The 19,425-nt window shown below is 40.5% G+C and overlaps 1 protein-coding gene across 1 annotated transcript; it reads right to left on the bottom strand.

Moving 5' to 3' along the window:
* Positions 1-3,569: 3,569 nt before the first annotated feature.
* Positions 3,570-18,763, bottom strand: GPRC5B (G protein-coupled receptor class C group 5 member B). Its single transcript, XM_034065556.1, has 4 exons — positions 18,613-18,763; positions 11,761-12,774; positions 7,207-7,319; positions 3,570-5,842 (listed from the first exon to the last, which is right to left on the bottom strand). Exons 2-4 carry the CDS (start codon positions 12,764-12,766, stop codon positions 5,798-5,800), a joined length of 1,164 nt encoding a protein of 387 aa, XP_033921447.1. The 5' UTR covers positions 12,767-12,774; positions 18,613-18,763; the 3' UTR covers positions 3,570-5,797.
* Positions 18,764-19,425: the final 662 nt, after the last annotated feature.

Raw genomic sequence — 19,425 nt, 5'->3', positions numbered from 1 at the left:
AAGGTGGATGGTATGGATGCATTTTCTGAAGTGTAGGGAGTAGAAAACCAGATTTTTATCTTTATAAGTTAAAAGGCAGTTTGTAAAATACAAAATTATTAAGAACAGAGTATGACAGCTGAAATCACAGAAGTAGACCGAGGAACCAGACTGTTGTATCAGCAGAAGAAAAACATTAGGTTAATCTGTATTACAGCATTCTGAAAGAATACAGAGCTTTGAAAACAGCTTTCAGTAGGGGGTGGGACATTCTACTTTTATGTAGAGCTTTTGTTCATTTAGAATTGTTTATTCCAGAGAGCAACCCTGTGCTCTTTGTTTGACTGATTTTTCCCATTTGGCAGACCCTTTGCAATCACATGGATAACATTCTTCTTTCCACTGAGACATAGAAAAACTATTCTTTATTGACCTTGCTTGTTGTCCTAAATGACAAAAATATATTTATATACTAGGTGAACTGTATGACTTCAGTGCTGACTTTTAATTAAAAATTCTTCAAAGCAAAAACCTCAAAGAGCTTCTTTCACTAATTTTTTTTACAATCCAGTAACTTCTTAGTAGGAAACAACTCTGCCCTTGGCTACACATGCACAACTCCCACAGATGGCACTGTGAACGGTGTGCAAGTATCGGAGTGCTGAAGCTGTGTCAAAAAAATGGCATGCACAGAAGGAATTGGTCTGTTGGGTTGGGTGGGTTTTTTGTTAATATTATTTATTGAATAGCAATGTTTGCTGTGGATGTAGGGATGTTTGCTTTTTTGGTTTCTGTGGCTGTTTTGGAAAGTTAAATAATGTTTTATTTTATGTGGTTGCAGTGGGAAGCAAATTGGAAGGCTTAGGAGACCGTACACAAAGTGATTCAACATCTCAATTTTAGTCTTCTCACCAATATCACAAAACAGAAAGCTCATGGGCTCAACTTTGTGGTACTGATTTAGAAAGGCTCTTAGCATTACAGTTTTACTTCTACATGTGAGGTGTTGTAAATCAAAGGGTGATTATATAAGGACTGAGCACACCAAGACAAAATTCAGCCCTAGTCAAAGCGAGCATAATTCTGTTAAACCAGATGGAGTTGTGCACATTTAGCCAAAAATATTGAGTCTGTGTTTCTGAATGCTCTTGTGCAAGCTTTTCTGATAAGGACAAAACTCAAGATGTAACAAATGGGGTTACACCCACATGCAGGCAAGTTTTAAAGCTAAGGCAAAATTCATCATTTAGTACAAACGAAGTAGCTTCACTGGCTTCTGTAGAGCTGTGACAGTTTACACAAATCCAGGCTCTGTTTCTAACCATCTAACTTCAGGAAGGCTGTGCCGCTCTAATTCCCACTGATAGCAATGAGTGAGAGTTGTTCTGCATTTCTGCAGGGGAGAAAAGTCAAAGGCCCTTTTGTTATCATTTAGCACATGTGCTGAGAAAGTGTAAAATTAAGATTACAGTGAGAGCACTTTCAGTGGTCTTATTTATGTGTACATACTTACATAAAGTGCAAGCAGAATAAAGATCAGTTTGGGGCTAAGGAGTCCTCACTATTTTTTTAACTCAGTCTTGTCAAGCAGAGACCTATTTAGGCCTTTCTGATTTCATAATTAGAGAAGATAGTTGTAAGTTCTACTACTAATTCCATGCAAGTCAATCAAAGGTCTGGTTCTTTGTAATAGAAGGATGATAAATCATGGGTAGCCCCTAGCTGTTTCTGTGGTTCAGTGTGGATTTCTTCCATCACTTACGTGGACCTTGTCTTATGCCAGTACCTGTCCTCATTATTTTCCTGGTTGGTGGTGCTGGTTGTTGCACCACATCAGGAAAATCAAACCATTTAAGAAAAACTCTCAACCTGCATTCTTCAACCCCAGCTGTATGATCCTCTCCCCTCCTTTTCACAAGCACTAGCAATTGAGCCAGTACAGGAAACTGCTGAGCCAACTGGGAAGGAAAAAAATCCCCGCTCCTGTTAAGAGTTTGGCTGCTCAGCTCCTTGACTGGCTCACTATGGGTCTGATAGGTGCCAGAGCTAAGGGTAAGTGGGAATGTGGCCAGAGATGGAGGAATGTGGCCCTAGCCTCTGAGAGCCAGTTTCCTTCAGCTTAACTTAGCTTATATTGCAGAATTGCACTCACAGTAGCACACACAGGACGGTGCTGTCTGTAGCACCATTAGGTTACTGTAATGGAAACATTTTAGGCAGATTTTAGCACCAAGTTAACACAAGCATTGTAAGTAAATAGTAAAGCCTTTATTCTCGTTAAGAACAGCATTTTGAAAATAAAACATTTGCCCATGCTTTACAACCTTTGTAGTTTTGTATACTTATGTACAGTCATCATGTTACACATTGATTGTCTTGAAAATCCTTTAAAGATGTACTTAATAAGATACCAGTATGCAACAATCAGCGGAAAAAAAGGGTACGTTATAAAACACACATTAATACATTTAATAAATATATATTATCTATCAAAAATGAGCTTCAGCTCTCACCAATTAATAAAAAGCACCTGCTTTGTAATCCTGTAAGTTGGTAGAATAGTCCAATTGTTTTATTATAAAAGCTACCATGCTCCCTTTTGCATGGCCTTTGGTTAGAACCCAAGGCATCAAGCTTGAAGAATGCCAACCAAGATGCCTGTGTTTAGACTAAAACCAGAAACATCTAATTCTATAGTAGCTCATGTACCTTGTTACTATAAACAACTGTATGTATTGTGAGTCTTCTTTTTAAAATACTACATATTTTCTGGCAAGTGTCAAACTCCCTCAACTCATCTGAAAGCAGACAGGATCTCTAAAATACAGCTTTGACCTTTTTTCCAGCCACTGATCAAAACCCAGTTGTTATAAATCTTGTATTGGTAGTAGTAGTTTTATCAGATGCTTTATGGTTTCATTTTCCTGCATGGGAATACCATGAGCACATAACCATCAAGGGAGAACATAGTAGCTTTTATAGTATAAAAGCTAATTATAATTAACTGAACTGTGAAAGGCTTGTGCTTACTTACTTATTATGTTGTTCACAGATGCTCTACATTCTAGGTAACGTTCATAAAAGGCAAAAGTAAATACCATAACAAAAATACAAGTTAACATAAAGGTGCCTTTCTTCAATTACAGTTTTATTTGGGGCATTTTTACATCACAGACTAGTGACTTACAAAAAAAGTTGCTTATTAGTAGTTGTATGAAGTTGGAAAATAAAGACCCTCCTAATCTATTGTCACGCCTTCACCACAACAAATTAAACCCAATCCTGCTAACTTTTAAGTTTATGAACAGTCCACATGACTAACCCAATGAGACTAGCCATGGGAGCTTGTAGGATCTGGCCGTATCTTTGCATAGGCCTCAAATGCCAAACAACTTTGTCAGAGCAGGACTGGGAACTCTATCAATTCAGTCACATCTAGGAAAATAAAAAATGTTTAAGATAAATATATGTTGTACAATTTTGTCCAGGGTCTGTAAAATATGCATTGTAATTCATTAATCTTGGTTGTAGCATGATAAACTTTTGAAAAGAAAGCTGTCCTACCATTTATGCCATGGTCATCTTATATGTTTTTACCACAGAGTTTTATGAGCCTGTTTGCAGGGGGGAGAGGGGTAATTGTTTTTTAAAAGCAAATTTCTGCAGGCAAGTGATGGTAATAGATTTTTTTGTTGTTCCAAATGATGCATCTTCTGGGTAACTATTATTATTTTAAATATTATCTTATTTGATCAAAGTTTTGCTTAAAGCAAGCAAAATGTATTTCTAAGTCACTGGATAGCATGCAATATCCGCCCCTACCCTACTTGGTTGCTAAGGCCATCTAGTTACTTACAAAATAAAATAAGCAATCCCAAAACTAAGCACATGCTTCCTTTGCCTCGAGGCGAGAAGGGCAGGGGGGAGCTAACACACTCCTTTACTCATGCATGACAGAAAAACATTGCTTCTGGAACAGAAGGGCTTTGAAATAAAACCCCATAAGATGATCATGGCAAGAATGGCAATATATATTTTTTTCTCTATATATATACATCTATATCTGTGTGCAACACTTAGGGACTGGTCTTGCAGCCTCTGTACCTATATGTAGACCTGCTGGTGTTGATGGGACTACCGGTGGGAGTACAAGTCTGCAGGACTAGGTTCCTAATTCAGTAGAAATGGAGGTACATGAAGAATCAGGAAGACTCTTGAAAAATAAAAAGCTTGTCTTTCTTTTGCAGTATACAGCAAGTAACTTCTGTCTGTGAAGCTACCAAGTTATTCAGTTATTTGTACATTACATTTTTTTAGTTTGAAAATATATATTTTTATTACAGCATATGCAAAGTTTAATCGTTATATGTTTCCTATGCCCTCAAGTAAAAACAATTAGTTTTAGTATCAAGGAAAGCTAGGGTTAACATTGGCCAAACAGTGAGGATACAATGATGTTTTTAATGTCCGATATGCATTAAATGTTAAATAAAGGAATGATTGCTTAAACATAATGAAAACCATGGCACAAACAATGGGCAATGGGAACCTTTTAAATAACCTGGAAAAAGCAAAGATAAAAAGGTTTGAGAAAGTCTGCCTTCTATCAACCCAAAAAGGTGGAGGGAAGGAGGAGGAGTAGGGAAGAAACCACCTTAAAAAAACAAAAGCAACAACAAACCACCTCCAGCATGGAGATTCTATTAGCTAGGCACTAAAATGCACAACCACATTGAAATGCACAAACAGCTGCAGTCAAAGGGACTACTCATACGAACAGGGATTAGGAAGGAAGATCTTGACCCTATCTGCTGCTGAGTTTCTCCTGAAAGGTGGTCAGTGCTTCTTAGCTGCCACTGCTGTCCTGCTTGGCACCATCAGCACCCAGAACAGGCTGGCTTGGGCAGTACAGTGGGTTGCCTTTAATCCACCATCACAGTGACCTCCTGGAAAACTTGAGTCACACATTCTCTCCCCAGCTAAGTCATTGCAAAAGTACATCCTTCCAAAGTTTCGCTTCATGGCTTCGTCTGTAGGAGACGTAAGAGCATGCGGCTCTTTCCTTGCACTCAGGATTGAGGCTGGAATAACCGGGAATCTGTCCCATGTGGCTGAGGAGAGCTGCCTCTGTGCTGGACCTATGCTTTTTCTCTCTGCCTCAAGAAGCTCCATAACTTGCTTGAAACATACATAGACCTTTCATCCCTTTCAGAACTGCATTTCCTACACCAGCTTTTTAAAGAGTGTCAGCCTACAGTGTAATGGTAATTCAGTTGCCACAGAGTGACAATGCTTATCCACACACAATGCTATGTGACTGTACAGTACAGCTAGATAATGAAGCAAACAAGATACTTCTCATGACATTTGAAATGAAGGGAAAAGGCGCAAAATGGAAAGAAATCCGGCATGTTTTCATGCTGTAGTGGCAATCTCTTGTGGCAACATGAACTAAGTTTAGGTGAGAGGAGGGTATCTTGCAAGCAACTGGCAACCAGCAAAAGCAGGCTTGCCTCGCACACTAGTTACAGACAAGAGAGTGTCGTACATTTCAGAATACAATATCCATCTTTTCCAATTTCAGGTGTACCTACTGCTATTTTAAATTAGATTCAGCTTCAGTTTTCCAATTTTGTTTTTGCAATGATCTTATTAGTTCAATGGTGTTCACATTTAGACAAAATCCTCTAGGATTTTGAAAGATCCTGGATAGTTTGGTGCTTTGTTCTGGTACTGTTATGGATTCCTCCCTCAAAGACACATTGCCAGGGAACAACATCTGCAATAAGAATTCTTACTCTCTACAGCCTACAGCCTTTCACCAGAGGTGTCGTCCAGTGTAACTTGGCGGAGCAGTTGGTATCTGGAAATAAGGATAATAAACCCATAACTGAGAGATCTAGTCTGTTCAAAAATCAGTGTTATCATGCTACATGTATATGACAGCTTTCCAGATTGCAGTTCCACAGCAAAGGGATACAAACAAACTCATCTTCCACCCATACAGAGCATTCACGTCTCTGTAAAAAACATGACTATATGCACACATTAATCTCTCATTTTACTATCTCCATTAAGCTTTGCGTCCACCGCAAAACAAACAAAAACCCAACCCCAAAACAAATCCTCCATCTTCTCAGCCTTTTCCCTGAGCTGCATAGTCTGGTATCAGAAAGCATAGGCATAGATGAATCCAAGCATCAGGAGGATGCTCTTCATTACTGACAGCAAAACACAGGTCTTCTCATTGTATTTAAGTTGATACGTTTCCCACTGTCTTACAGGATAATCCTTCTATCTAGTCCCTCTCTTCACTAAAAACAGCCAAAAGAGACCTGCAATCAGTTCACATTATTTGGCTTGTATCTAGAGGTTGAGTTATGGAATCAGCTCGTGATTCAAAATAAAGCAAACCCAACTCATATGTGTATAAACTGGCTCATGGGTAGATTTTTAAGAAGCATGTAGGTATGCATGAAAAATATGGGGATGAAAATTCTTCTTTTTCAACAGTATGTCTGCCATATGAAATGTCTACAAGTATAAGTTACACATCATGGGAAAAACATTTAGAAAGTCTGTTTGGCATCAGATCACTAAGCCATTCTCACAACCACCAGGCTACAGAAAAACAGGTCTAAAGAATGGCATGCCAAATTATTGTCTAAGAAAGGAAAATCAATGCTATTAACATTAAAATATTCTGTTCATCTTTTATTAATCTCTTTTCCAGAGACATACACATCTGTAACTTACTTACAAAGAATTACATATATTTTACAAGAAAATGGAAGATAGGTGAAAGACCAGGCACTATCTGCAACAGTGATTCTTATTTAAAGTAATGTACTGGCCAGTAAACATCTGTGTGACTCACATAGTCTTGAGAAAAAATCAGGTTAGAAATTGTGTCACTTAATAGTTATGTTAAACACCTTAACACAGATTTAATTTGAAAGGGCTATTGAACATATAGTCTCAAAGAACTTGGTTCACTCAAGCTACACTGCAAAATGTGAATGGCCAAGTAAAGAAATGCAAAATACTTTGTAATTACATCTTTTCTAGAGGGAAGGGAAGCATTACATGCATACTTGCTGCAAGAGTTTTCATGTGAAGCTTTCCCCCCTGCTGTGAATAAGCTTAAAGCAGGTTTTCAGTTAGCAGTGGTTGTATATGTCAGTGCATATCAAAGATTTCTTAAATCATCAGATTTTTGATACTTACAGTCCCACCATTTAGCACAACTGCCATCTCAGTTGGCTGATAAACATTGCTTCTAAAAGGAGCACTAGGTCGGCTTCCCAAACTGCCGTTTCGAAATCCTGCTGTTCTTAGTGCTGTGTTTAGAAAAAAGAGATAGTTCTTAGGAACACAATTAATGCTGTGCATTGTGTTTGAAATCATTAAGTGTCTTGCTTCCAGTTTAGTGATTGGGAACTCTGTCACCAATTTTAACTTCTATGCTATTCCAGTTTTCACATTGCTTTTCAACAGCTGTTTTTCTTACATTGTTGTGGATGGATCTCAGAAGAATCAGTTTTACATAACCTTAACTGTTTATTGTGGAATTGGAAGAAGTTTATTGGAAGCAAATTGTTGAAGTTTGCTTCATCTCATTTCAACAGGAGTTAAATGTCTTCAAGTACAAACCCTTTGATGTACCTTTCACAGTGTATTTCGCAAAGCACTTACTGTATTGGTCTGGATACTGTGGGGTTAAGTAAAATGATCTTACATTTTGCTTTCTATCAAATTCAGAGGACAGGGATCCAAAACATTGCTCGAGCCAGTAAGCATGCTCGCAACCCCCCTGAGCATTACTTCAGCATGACTAGCATCTAAGGATTTTCCAGATGTTTCAGATTATATTTACTCTGAGAAACTAGAAATATGGAGTAAATACTGCTTTTGAATAACTTAAACATGGCGAAGGACTGAAGCAAAAGAGAAGATACTGATTGTCCTTCTGAATGTTTATACCAGAAATACACGAGCCTCTCCATTAATTTGAGCTCAAGTTTGGATTCAAGATGTAGATTCTGAATGAGAGAGATGCATTGCTAGGGATGTGCTTCTTTCTCTCTGACTCTGTCCAGGGATTAGTACATACAAACTCTCTTTTTACTTCAGGGTAAATAATGGCTTCACTGAACTCAGATGGGGCCAGGGAACAGAGCGCATTTATCCATGTGACTTGCATGGTTACAATGGGCAATACTCATCTGTGAGCTGGTAAATAGAAACACCCCTAGTTCAGGCACCTGGGGCAAGAATTTCTCTTACATGTAATTCAAATTGCAGTTCTACACTCTGGTTGAAATCATGAATGAGCTGAAGTTTACAAGAATTTCAATACAGGCTTTAATGAAGCCAGGATTTAATATAGTTGCACCCTGTGGAACAAGATTTAAATGGATCCTGCTGCCATATGTTGTTATCTGTCCACTGCCAGTCCTCTCTTTGGGGGTTGTGCACTGAGATGAGCAGCACTATTGATTTAGGACAGAAATGTAGAAATCCAGCCCTGCAAATGCTCAGTTGTTGACTTCAGATGCACACAGACCCTCACTGACTCTACAGTTTGAAATTAGATACTGTTGCAAAACACGGGGAGAATAATTAATGGAAATGCCTAAACTAGAATTATTATTTTTTATTTTACATTTAACCATCTTGGGGTCAGTAGTAATCTTTCTTTGCAGTTTGGTTTCATATCGTGCATTAAACACAAATGGGTGCACTGGAATTTGCTAGCACACATTAAAAAAAAAAGCTCTTTATAATGCATACTGTCATTAAAACATTTACACAAAATTTCCTTGGTCATTTCAGAGTTAAAGAGCCAGTAAATTCAATTCCATATTGCTAAATTTTCCTTCCCTATTCCTGCAATAAGTCTAAAATTCTTTAAACATCAGAATCGAAGACAAAGCTTATGGACAAAATACTCCTTGTGGATTTTTTTTCCTCATACCAGTTTTACCATTTTACCTTGTACTTTTTCCATTACTATTAAATGCATCTAGTTATATAGAGCACGTATAGGTAAGAAGAAAAAATAGTGCCAAGAAGGCTTGCAAGTGTCATGTCAAAGTCTCCTTTTAACATATATATTTTGTTAGCTTTGGATTTAGGCATTGGCTCCAAGCATGACTTGCAGTGCTAGAAGTTATTAAATGAAATTCAGTGAGTACCAGAGCTGCTTCGGCTTGGGTTTCCTGACAGCTGTAGCGTTCTGCATTGCACATCCAGATTTGTCATATATAAAGCGAATTCTCTTTGCCTTACAGAAGCTGTCCTATTGGTGTTTGTTTCTGGTGCATTGCACTTCCAGTTGCTTTTTTCCAGGATTTCTAAATACTTGACTAACACTTTTACAAGACACTGATATGAAAATAACACTTCTAAGAGAATTTGAAATATCTACTATCATGAATATTAAAATTCCAGATCATGTATTGTTGAAATTATGTTTAAATAACTGACTTTAAAGTAGTTTTGCTGTATAAATGCTTAATGATATTGATGGAATATAGCAGGTCTTGTTGTTATGTATAACTTGGAGCTAAGAAAGAGACTAGGAGAACATATGCTTGTTTGAACCACAGTTTAAAGGTTGCTCAGATTCTTAAAATGCTTAAAATGTTTCTTTTTCTTAAGAAAAAAGGAGCAAAATTACTAAAGTTCTTTATGCAAGTATTAATGGAAATAATAAGAATTGAAAATATGTTTATTCAAGCATGTTTTCTGTTGGAACCTAACTACTTCTGGAAACAAATATTAGGGAACCTCTGGTTATCATGTCTTCCACAATTTTACAACTAGTAGATCTTTCATTCTTAAACATCATTCTTCAGTATAATTGAAGCAAGTACCCTTCCTTTCATTTCTAAGCTCTTAATGATTAATTCTTTAATTGAGGTTAATTAAATGAAAAAAGAAGAGAACATTCTCTACACACCTGCAGAGAGACAACTGCTAATAGATTCAGGTGCTTAGCCACTGACACCCATCAGCATAGTGATCTGACTTGAACTAACACTTCAGCAGCCATACTATGTGACTGGAATATTATTACCTGTATTTACTTTAAGTCTCTACCATACTGGTAAGTTTTGACTCCAAACCCTGTTGTTGTAAGTCTGTACTTGAAGAATCGCTTTAGGAATAATGACTTTGTTTTGATTTATTGAAAATATATGTATCCTTATCACACATAGCATAGGAATACAAATGCATTTGTTATGAAAAATATTCATAATGGCATCAGATAAGGAAAATCTGTTTTGTATTGTACTATGTAAGATTCAGATAGATTAAAAGAGAACATAAATTGCACTATAATAGACACGATAATGATTTTACAGATATCATGCATCTATTCATCTCACTAAAAGACTTAATCACTGAATGATCAGATTAAAAAGGAGCTTCCAGCTCTTTTTTAAATTCTATGCATGAATGGGAATAATACAGAGTGGAAGATCTGGTTTTGTTCTTAGATTTGCTTTAGTCAGAAATAGCTCCACTGAAGCCACTGCTATTACCTTACTGTGACATTATAGAGGAATAGAGGACACTGAAAAAAAAACCCAAAAGAAAAAAAGGAGTGCTTTTTCATCATGCCTCTGCAGCTCTGGAACATTTGGAATAAATAACCATTCTTTTATCTGTGTGATTTTTCACTTGTTTTACCATTGCTGTTGGAATATACTCACAGAACTTAACTCTTTTCTGTTCAAAGCTTCTGTACTAGAAGGAAACCTTTAAAGTTCCTGCTAAACTACTTAGAGGAAAAATGTTTTCCTGACCTGACATCGTGCCAGACAAGTGTGCTGTTTTCCTCCACATCTGGTCTATATCCAGAGGAAACATCAAACTCAGAGGAAATAAAAGATACGTGAAAATGAATAGGAAGGTGAAGTGCCTGGACAACGTGCCTTTTGGGGACTGCCAAAGCAATGTCGAACATTGCTGTGATACCACACTTCTCAATTAGAGTGAATAAAAAGCAGTGTGACTAGTAACAAAATCCTTTGTCCAACTGTGGGACAGCACCAGACTGCACCCTGCACTACAGAACACTCTTTGGCTTGTGCTTCCCTTCACTGCTCACATCAGCATCCCTGTGTATCTTCTCACATGGGTTAAGCATTCAGCAGTGGTTTGGATCTCTTAAGCAATCAGTTGTTGCTGGCCTTTCCATCAACCACTCAAAAACACTATAATTGCAAACTGTAACAATGGGTCATCAAACATGGTTCTATGTCACCAAACAGCAATGACAAGGAAAGCAACCACTACCTCAAAACCTCTATCTGTGCATATTCTATTCAGACATTAAGAACAAAGACTATCTTTGAACTTGTCTATGTGCCACTCTCTGTTTTTTACCCCCACAGTGTCACTAAGTGGCACTAAATCCCATTTTAATGGAAATACAATTAATAATAATTACTTTGTTGCTCAAGAGGTTGAGCATTTTGTAACAGAATACTTAATTTTTTGGGGGGGTTTGGGAAACTATTTCATATTAAATGTTGTAAACTAATAATAACAAATATTATTTAAATGATTTTAAAATAGAGGCTATTTTTTCCAACAGTGGATTTTTGTAGGCTTTCAGTATTGGCTTTGCATTTGAAATTGTTCAGTTTTTCAGTGAAAAACAACCTGCAGAGGAATCATTTTAACCAAACATAAGTATTTTCTGTATTGCTTCACCCCCATTTTCTTGGCTACTACAGAAAGATATAGTCCTCTATAGTAAATTCTTACCTGCATTATGTTCATCCATTGAAAAGGCTTTATTTTCCATGTAGCTCCGAGGAAGCTGTATATCTTCCTCAAAAGCAGTTTCACGCATCCTTGGCTGTGAAGTATCAAAATAATTGGGAGTGTTTTCCTGCTGTGATGGAAGGATGGTACAGTGAACCTCTGGGATGGCATGAAAAATAACAAACACCCAACCACTGGACACCAGTGCAATAGCAAGAGTGGGGTCACTCCATTTGTCTCTTCTCTTTAGCTCAGCATTACCAAAGAGGTACATAGTCATCCAGGCTACCCAAATTAGAATGGAAAAAAAAAGTGTTATAATGAGGCATACTCCGTTTTTCTTCCATTTCTTAAACTTCCCACAGAGAGTGAAAAGAGAAAATCCCATGGTAAATACCATCAGGAACATAACGTAAATCAAAGCCATAGCAAAATCCATTGGTTCGTAGCTGCAGGCCAACTTGTTATCTCTGACAACTGTCAGTATTAACCACTCAGTTGCAATAATGACCTGAACGAGCATCAGGCAGATTGCCACACCAGCTAGATGCCAGCCAGATGGACTCTTCCCATGGCGAACTAGTCTACGAAGTCTCCAGGCTTGAGCTAGCAAGCATGAGAAGCACAAAGCAAAGATAACTCCCCATAGAAATCTTCGGGTAGAGCACACCATTTCATCTTCTTGTATGATGAAAGCAAACGCCAGCCCAAACAGTCCTAGAGTCCCAAAAAGAAAGAGGAAGTGCATTCCCAGAGGGCTCTTCTTCTCTTTGTCCTTGATGAAGGGCAGCCTCACCAGCAAAATCAGCATCAGCAGTAGCGTGGTCAGCACACCTGCCCCTGCAACTGCCTCCACCACTATTCCCCAGATGGCATCCAGGTCGCACAGGTAAACATACTGAGGGAGAAGATCCAGTCCACATCCTCGAGATGTACTTGAATTTTCAGAAGAGCCGTAGCTGATCACGAAGAGGAGGAAGAACCCAATGGCTCGGTAGGTTTTCATTTTTCTGTCTGAGACAACAAAATATTTGTTTGCTTAGCTACAGTTCACTTTGGAGGACTTCACAGCAATTGGAAGCACAGCTTGTCTCAATAGCCTGTGTTTACTGGGTTTTTGCAGCTGGCAATAGCCTACCCTGGTCCCCTTTGCTGCCCTCCCAGAAAGCTGCTTTTGCCTGTTGTGCTCTGAATGCCAACTGAGTCATTACTGTGTTTGCACTGATTGAAAACAACACTTCCAAACACTGCCCCTGCTAATATCCTAAAAGACAACCAGAGGAAATTATGTATTCTGTTGCAAAATAATGTATTATCTAGAATACCTTATTGCTCAAAGTCAGGTGCTTAAAGCTTGTGTAAATTGCACTGGGCCTGGTGCAAGCATAAGTTGTATCAGAATTAGACAGTTTCACTCACAGCCTTGCCCCTTTCACTGGAATAAAGGCTGAGTCAAATTTTTTTATTTATTTTTTTTTTAGAGGATAAAGTAGTCCCTGGAAAATAAACCTTGTGCTTTTTTGATAAAAGAAATTCTTGTTTTCATGCTCAGTCAATAGGCAGTTACAGTATTCACTCCTTTCATCCTCTTCCAAAGCCCAGGTATTAGATTGCATTTGCAAATGGGAATGGTTGGCTAGAGGAATCCCATCTTCTGTGACAATGGTGCACACATGCAGTGTCATCAATCAAGTAATCAAAAATGAATGACTCATTGTGCTTCTTAGCACATCTAAAGCCATTCAAAGGAAACAAACAACAAAAAACATTATCGCCTTCCTTGATCCAGAGAGCAAACAATGGTGAACTCTCTAGGAACACAACGTATCCCACGCAACCATGAAGACCAAAAGCCTGGACAAATCCCAACTTAGTTTTAGGAAGAACATGGATTAAGTGCTTTAAAAGGATATATGTTATGGCACTTGTTTTTATGAAGCAAAGCATGGCAAAGGAGACTATTAAAAATATAACCTTTACACGAGCAATCTGTCCCAGCAATAGCTGCCCTATAAGGGCAGTCTGAAGTAACCACTCATGCACCAGACATGAAACCTGACGCTGTTAACCTTCACTTGCACAGTTAGTGCTGCAGGTTCCAGCAGGATTATGTGCATTGATGTGAGCAACATGCCTAGGTGAAAATGTTCAGAGTTTTAACTTCCATATGCATGGTATGACCATGCAGAAGGAAAGCACCATATACACACCAGCAGTAATGTTAGTCAGTGGCTCATGTGATGTGTTTGAGATACAGAGCGAGAAGCAGAGAAACTGTTGGTACCTCTTTTGTAAGTTAGACAAACAGCCCTAAGTGATTGCACATCTAAAGATGTTTCAGAAGTCAGAAATGTATTTAATGAAAATGTCCAAAACTTAATGAGAATTGGAAGTGGTTTAAAGTACCAATGCAATGTTGTTGTGTTGAACACCATCAGTCATAACCAACACAAAACCTGTTTATGTAGACTAGCCAAAACATTATAGAGTCTCTTGCAGCTCTGAACAAGAGGTTTTGTTCCTGTACACTACAGTTCTGTAATGACCAGTTACATCTTGGGGATCCCAATCTTCAAACAGGTGTTCATTCCCCTTTCACAGTACAATGACCAATGGCTATTTTGGCCTCCTCCAGGAGATATATGATGGAAATTACAGTTTCCTATTAGAGACACCAAGACAGCAAATGTACTAATATAAATGCGTGACAACTTTACAGTTTTCATTCATACAGCAGACAAAAAAGTGTATTAACAAATACTTAATCTCAGAAGTAGAAACTGTAACAAATAACGTAATCTGGGATTAGACAAACAGGAAAAGGGTAACCGATGATCTATGCCTGCCCACAGAAATTACAGTATCCTTGCACTGTGGAAAGAGCCGCAGTGTTGTAATGATGCAGTGACCTGCAGCTAATGGCTAATGATTATTTTTTTTTCTACCTAGCTGTTATTTTCTTTATGGCGAATTGGTACAATATTTACTTGTTTGTATCTCGTATGTATAACAGGTTTCTCAATGACTCTGTCACAACACTCATGTTAAAAATACTGACTTTACAGACAGAAAACTAATCATCAGTGAAATGTATTCATTTTGGTATTGAGTATGGTTACACTCAATAAATCTCCTTGCCCTGTGAGTACATAATTAACTAGAAGGAAACATTCTGAAGGTGATTTTACGATTCCTTCTGCACTCAGGCAGTTCCTGCTTCAACTAGTGCATTCACTCTTTAGAATGCCCAAAATGTCCCAGAAAGCGTGAAATGGTAAGTGCCTACTGATACAAAGAGATGAAATCCACCAGGACCTACTAAGGCAATGCTGTGAACCACTGGTACCAATTTCAAGAAGGGATCATGTGGAAAATCACTCAAAATTCAATGCCCCAAACTGGAAACAATAAACAGCCCTTAAGTGAGGATCATGTTAATTTTCCACTATCCTATCACTTACAAACTATGATATGCATGCACTAAATCAGTTTCAATACTAGCTTTGTTTATTAGCTATCCTCCAAAGACCTGCAGGGTAATGAATTAAGTGGAAGTATGTCCAGTTCCAAGATATTTTCCAGTTTTCTGGTTACTTTATTCATGTCATGTAACCCTCATGTGATTGAGCTATTCTAGGACAGTCTGTTTCCATGGAGATTGTGCTGCATGGGTAAGCAGTCATATTGTCAGCCCGTCATTTGTTTCCTCTTCCTATTTGGAAGTGTTTGGGAGAGGGGGAGGGAGGGTTAATGAATTTTAGTATTTCCCCTGCCACAAAGAAGTAGTTTCTTTTGGAAAGGGGGAATTAATCTGTGAAAAAATATACGGAGAATTCAAAATACATGTTCAGAAATGCAGACATTCAACTCAAGAGTTTTCCCAAGTTTGTGAAATTACTTTTGGGAGAACTGATGGAGATAAACAGTGATTCTCTTAGAAAGCTTCTAGTTAGCTGTAGGACTGACCAAGAAGGCCTTAGGACTGCTAACTTATACTTCTTTATACTGACAGGTATTCTTGGCCTGAAATCGTATTCCTACCAAGTAAGCCTTGCTAAACACTAGATCTCATCCACACCAAAGCTTGCAAGCCTAAAATCTTCAAATGAGGAATCTTTACTTCACCACTGCTATCAACAAAGCCATGTTTACAACCTGTTTACTATGTATTTCTGCCTGATTAGGTAAAGACTGGCAGTGTTAATAACCAAATCCCTGCAATGATACGAGCCCAAGTCCTCCGTCTAGTGCTGGTACTCAGCATTGACTCAGTTGTATAAACAAGGGAAAACACTGCATTACAACATGCAGGTTTGGCAAGAGAATACCACTACTTCAGCTGAAGCCATAGATTCAATAATTTAGAAAGTCTTTTTGCCAGAAAAGTTATTTTGGAAAAATAATATGAGGTTTTTATTAAAACAGTATCTTCCTCAAGTTGGTGCTGGGGTAGAATTGCAGTATGTGTGTCTCAAGATTTTGTAGTAAAATCCTCTGTCTGCACACTACCACCAGTAGTTACCTAAATCAGCAGCTGTAGAGGAGTAGTATTTTTACTTCTATATCTAGATTAGCTCTGCAATGTTATGCAACCTGACAGTAGTAACAGCAGCACTCTATTAGGCTGGCACTTCACTTCTATTACCAGACAGCTACAGCAACAGTAACACAGCAATGTCACAGATTTCTAGCACAGGTACAATAAGTGACATTGATATATCCCCACAGAGCTGAATGAAACTGTTCATACAGGGAGAAAATCTCAAGCTGATTATTTTTGTTTCCCCAAAACCCATCTCCAAAATTGTATTTCATGAAAACTATTAAGCCAATCTACCCAAACCCAGAGCAATCATAAGCACATCAAATGAACCAATAAGCCTCACACATTCCAGGCAAAAGCAGCAAACAATTTGCAGGTCAGCTTCCAAATCCAATCAGTCTCCTACATTACCTGGTGTAGAATCACTACAGAAATTGCAGGCACAAAGCTGCCCCAGTGGGTTTAAAGTACAATTACAAGCAACTAAGCACACACAGAAAATCTCACAGCTGTCATCAAAAAGTTGTCATGGTTAAAAATCAATGAGGCTTTCAGTAGTCAAAGTCTTCTGACTGCAAATATCGTCTGGTCAAAAAGATGCTGTTCGAGAATATACAGAAAGAATAAATCTGTAATCATGCAAAGATTTAAGGTTAGGCTATTCATGGTTAGATGTATTATTTGTTCCCCTTTTTTGAGTCTTCATGTTAATCAGCTGATACAGGAAGATGCCTCCAAGCACCGAGAAGAATAACAGCCTAGTAAATAAAAGTGATAGTAGCACAAACAGTAACCTGCTCTGCCACACACAGGCAGAAGACTGGTTCACTGTACAATTTCTGACAGAAAACCACCCCCACCACGAAGTGTTGTGGAGAGCCACTAGTGAGGAGGAATTAATCACAGCAAGGGATCTCTGCCAGCTCCTTTTGATCAGATCTGAAGAACGAGCTTCAGGACTGATAACAGAGCAGCAGCGCCAAGCTGAGCTCAGACTACTCAAGAGATGTACTTCCAGAATAATAATTAATAGTGCAATTGTGCTTTGTATGCAAAAATACAGCAGAGGTTGAGACATTCCTTGCATTAGAATAATACACATCACACTGTGTACAGCCTCACAGTCACAGAAAGCAAGAACCCACTCCAAAAAGACATACAAAAAGCACTGCTTTCACTTACAAATACTTTGCAATGCTGAATATAATATGAAATGATCTTTCTAATGTTCTAGGTGCTCACAATGCTCTTCAGATTCTGTACATCACCCGTGCCCAGATACTTCTGATCATAATGCCTGATGTTCTTTATATTACTGGTAGCAAACAGTGATAGTAATCAATGTTTTCCTTTGCTAATTCTCAGATTGTTTCTGTTCAAGTCACAGCCTCACGACAGATGGATTTCCTTCACCTGTTTGTTTTTTTATGCAGTGAGAGAACACCTCAACACCAACATTCAGTACTGGTAAGTAGCAAGCATATCACCGAGCAGTAGATAGTCTTAGAGCGATGATAACCAGCAGAGGTGTTTAGGTTCAGTACGCAGGAAATCCTGTTAGCCTCGGGATAAACATTAGGCCAGGTGTAAACAAAGGGTTCACCTAAGCGCTAAATCTTATCGCTGCCCGGCTTCGGAGAGCGCTAATACAGACGCAGGGCTTTTTACTGACTGGAGAGACAACCGCTGGGGCCCCGCAGCCCTTCTGCGGGTCCCACTGCCCCCGGCCCGGGACCGACCAGCGGCGGCGAGGGGCCACCGAGAGGCTCTGCCCTCGGCCCGGCCCAGCTGCCCTTGGGCTCCCGCCGGGAAGCTCGCTGTTGAACCGCGGCACGGTCCCCGGCTTGGCTGCGGCTACCCCCGGCCGCGGAAGGGTGCGGAGCCCGGCAGCCCCGTCCTCCCCGGTGTCTCCTTAATCCGCCTGCAACCTTCTCCTCCTCCTCCCGTGCGAGGGCAGCCCGCTCCAGCCTCCTCTCTTTTGTGCCTTCGCTCGTTTCTCTCTTGGGTTTCTTTTCCCAGTCTCTCCTTTCCCCGCCTGTCTCTGCTCTCTTTCCCCATCCTGTCTCCGAACTCCTCTCCCCTCCTCGCCGTACTCCCTTCCGCGGTGCTCAGCCCCTGCTCCAAACCCCCGCCCTGCCCTATATCCCGCCTAATCCCCCCTTTGACTCCCACATCCAGCCTGTTGTCTGCTTGCGGCCACCGGGCTAATTCCGCGGGCAGCGCACGAAGCGGAGCGGGGAGAGGGCTCCACTACGCCCCGGGGACAGCCCCGCAAGCGAGGACCGGGGGCCGGTCCTCCACTCACTCACCTGCTGGCTGTTGCAGCTCTGTCCTCCAGCCCGCCGCAAGTCACATCCCGGCACCGGCGGCGGGGAGCGAGCGCAGCGCCGAGCCCCCCCGCGGCGGCGGCGGCTCATGGAGCGCCTGGCGCCGGTGCGCGGCGAGCAGAGCGGTGCGGTGCTGTGCCGTGCGGTACCGTACGGTGCGCTGCCTGCCGTGCTCTGCGCCCGCCGCCCCGCCGAGATACGGCCCCGCGGCCAGCCCCCTCCCACTGCCCCGCCCCGGCTCTGCTCGGCACGGAAAGGCACGGCACGGTGCAGTCGGCTGCACGGCGGGGTCAGCGCACCCCTCCCGGCACCCAGCGGTCCCGGTTGCACGGGGTGCCTGCACCGCCGGGAGGGGACACCCGGGCAGCGCACACACACACCCTGCGTGTGCAGCGTGGCACGCGTACACCCCTGTGAGTGCAAAGTGGCATGGGTCTGATCGCAGCTCTCCGTGTTCCTGCAAGGTGATGGGGAGGCAGGACACAGGACAGTGAGCAGGCACGGAATCAGGCAGGCATTCCTACGTGCTGCCAGCGTGCACTGGGAAATCACCTCCCAGGGCCGCGTGTGCACACCTTGACCATCTCGGGGACTTCAGAGGTGAGAGGATTTGCAGCCCTGTGACAGTTGGGGGTTGCAATGGGCTGGATGCATTCACTAAATGTACTTCCAATGCACATTGTCCAACCTGTCCTGGACAGCAGCTCAGTGCTGGGAAGAGGAAAATGAGAAGTGCCTCTTTATCATGCAAGTGACATTTTACAGTCTGCTTAGGCAGCAAAATACAGGAGCAGG

Source organism: Melopsittacus undulatus, chromosome 8 (genome assembly GCF_012275295.1).
Source record: "Melopsittacus undulatus isolate bMelUnd1 chromosome 8, bMelUnd1.mat.Z, whole genome shotgun sequence".
NCBI classification, from domain to species: domain Eukaryota; kingdom Metazoa; phylum Chordata; class Aves; order Psittaciformes; family Psittaculidae; genus Melopsittacus; species Melopsittacus undulatus.
Note: the sequence above shows the minus strand (reverse complement) of the source record. Positions and strands in the feature narration are given on the sequence as shown.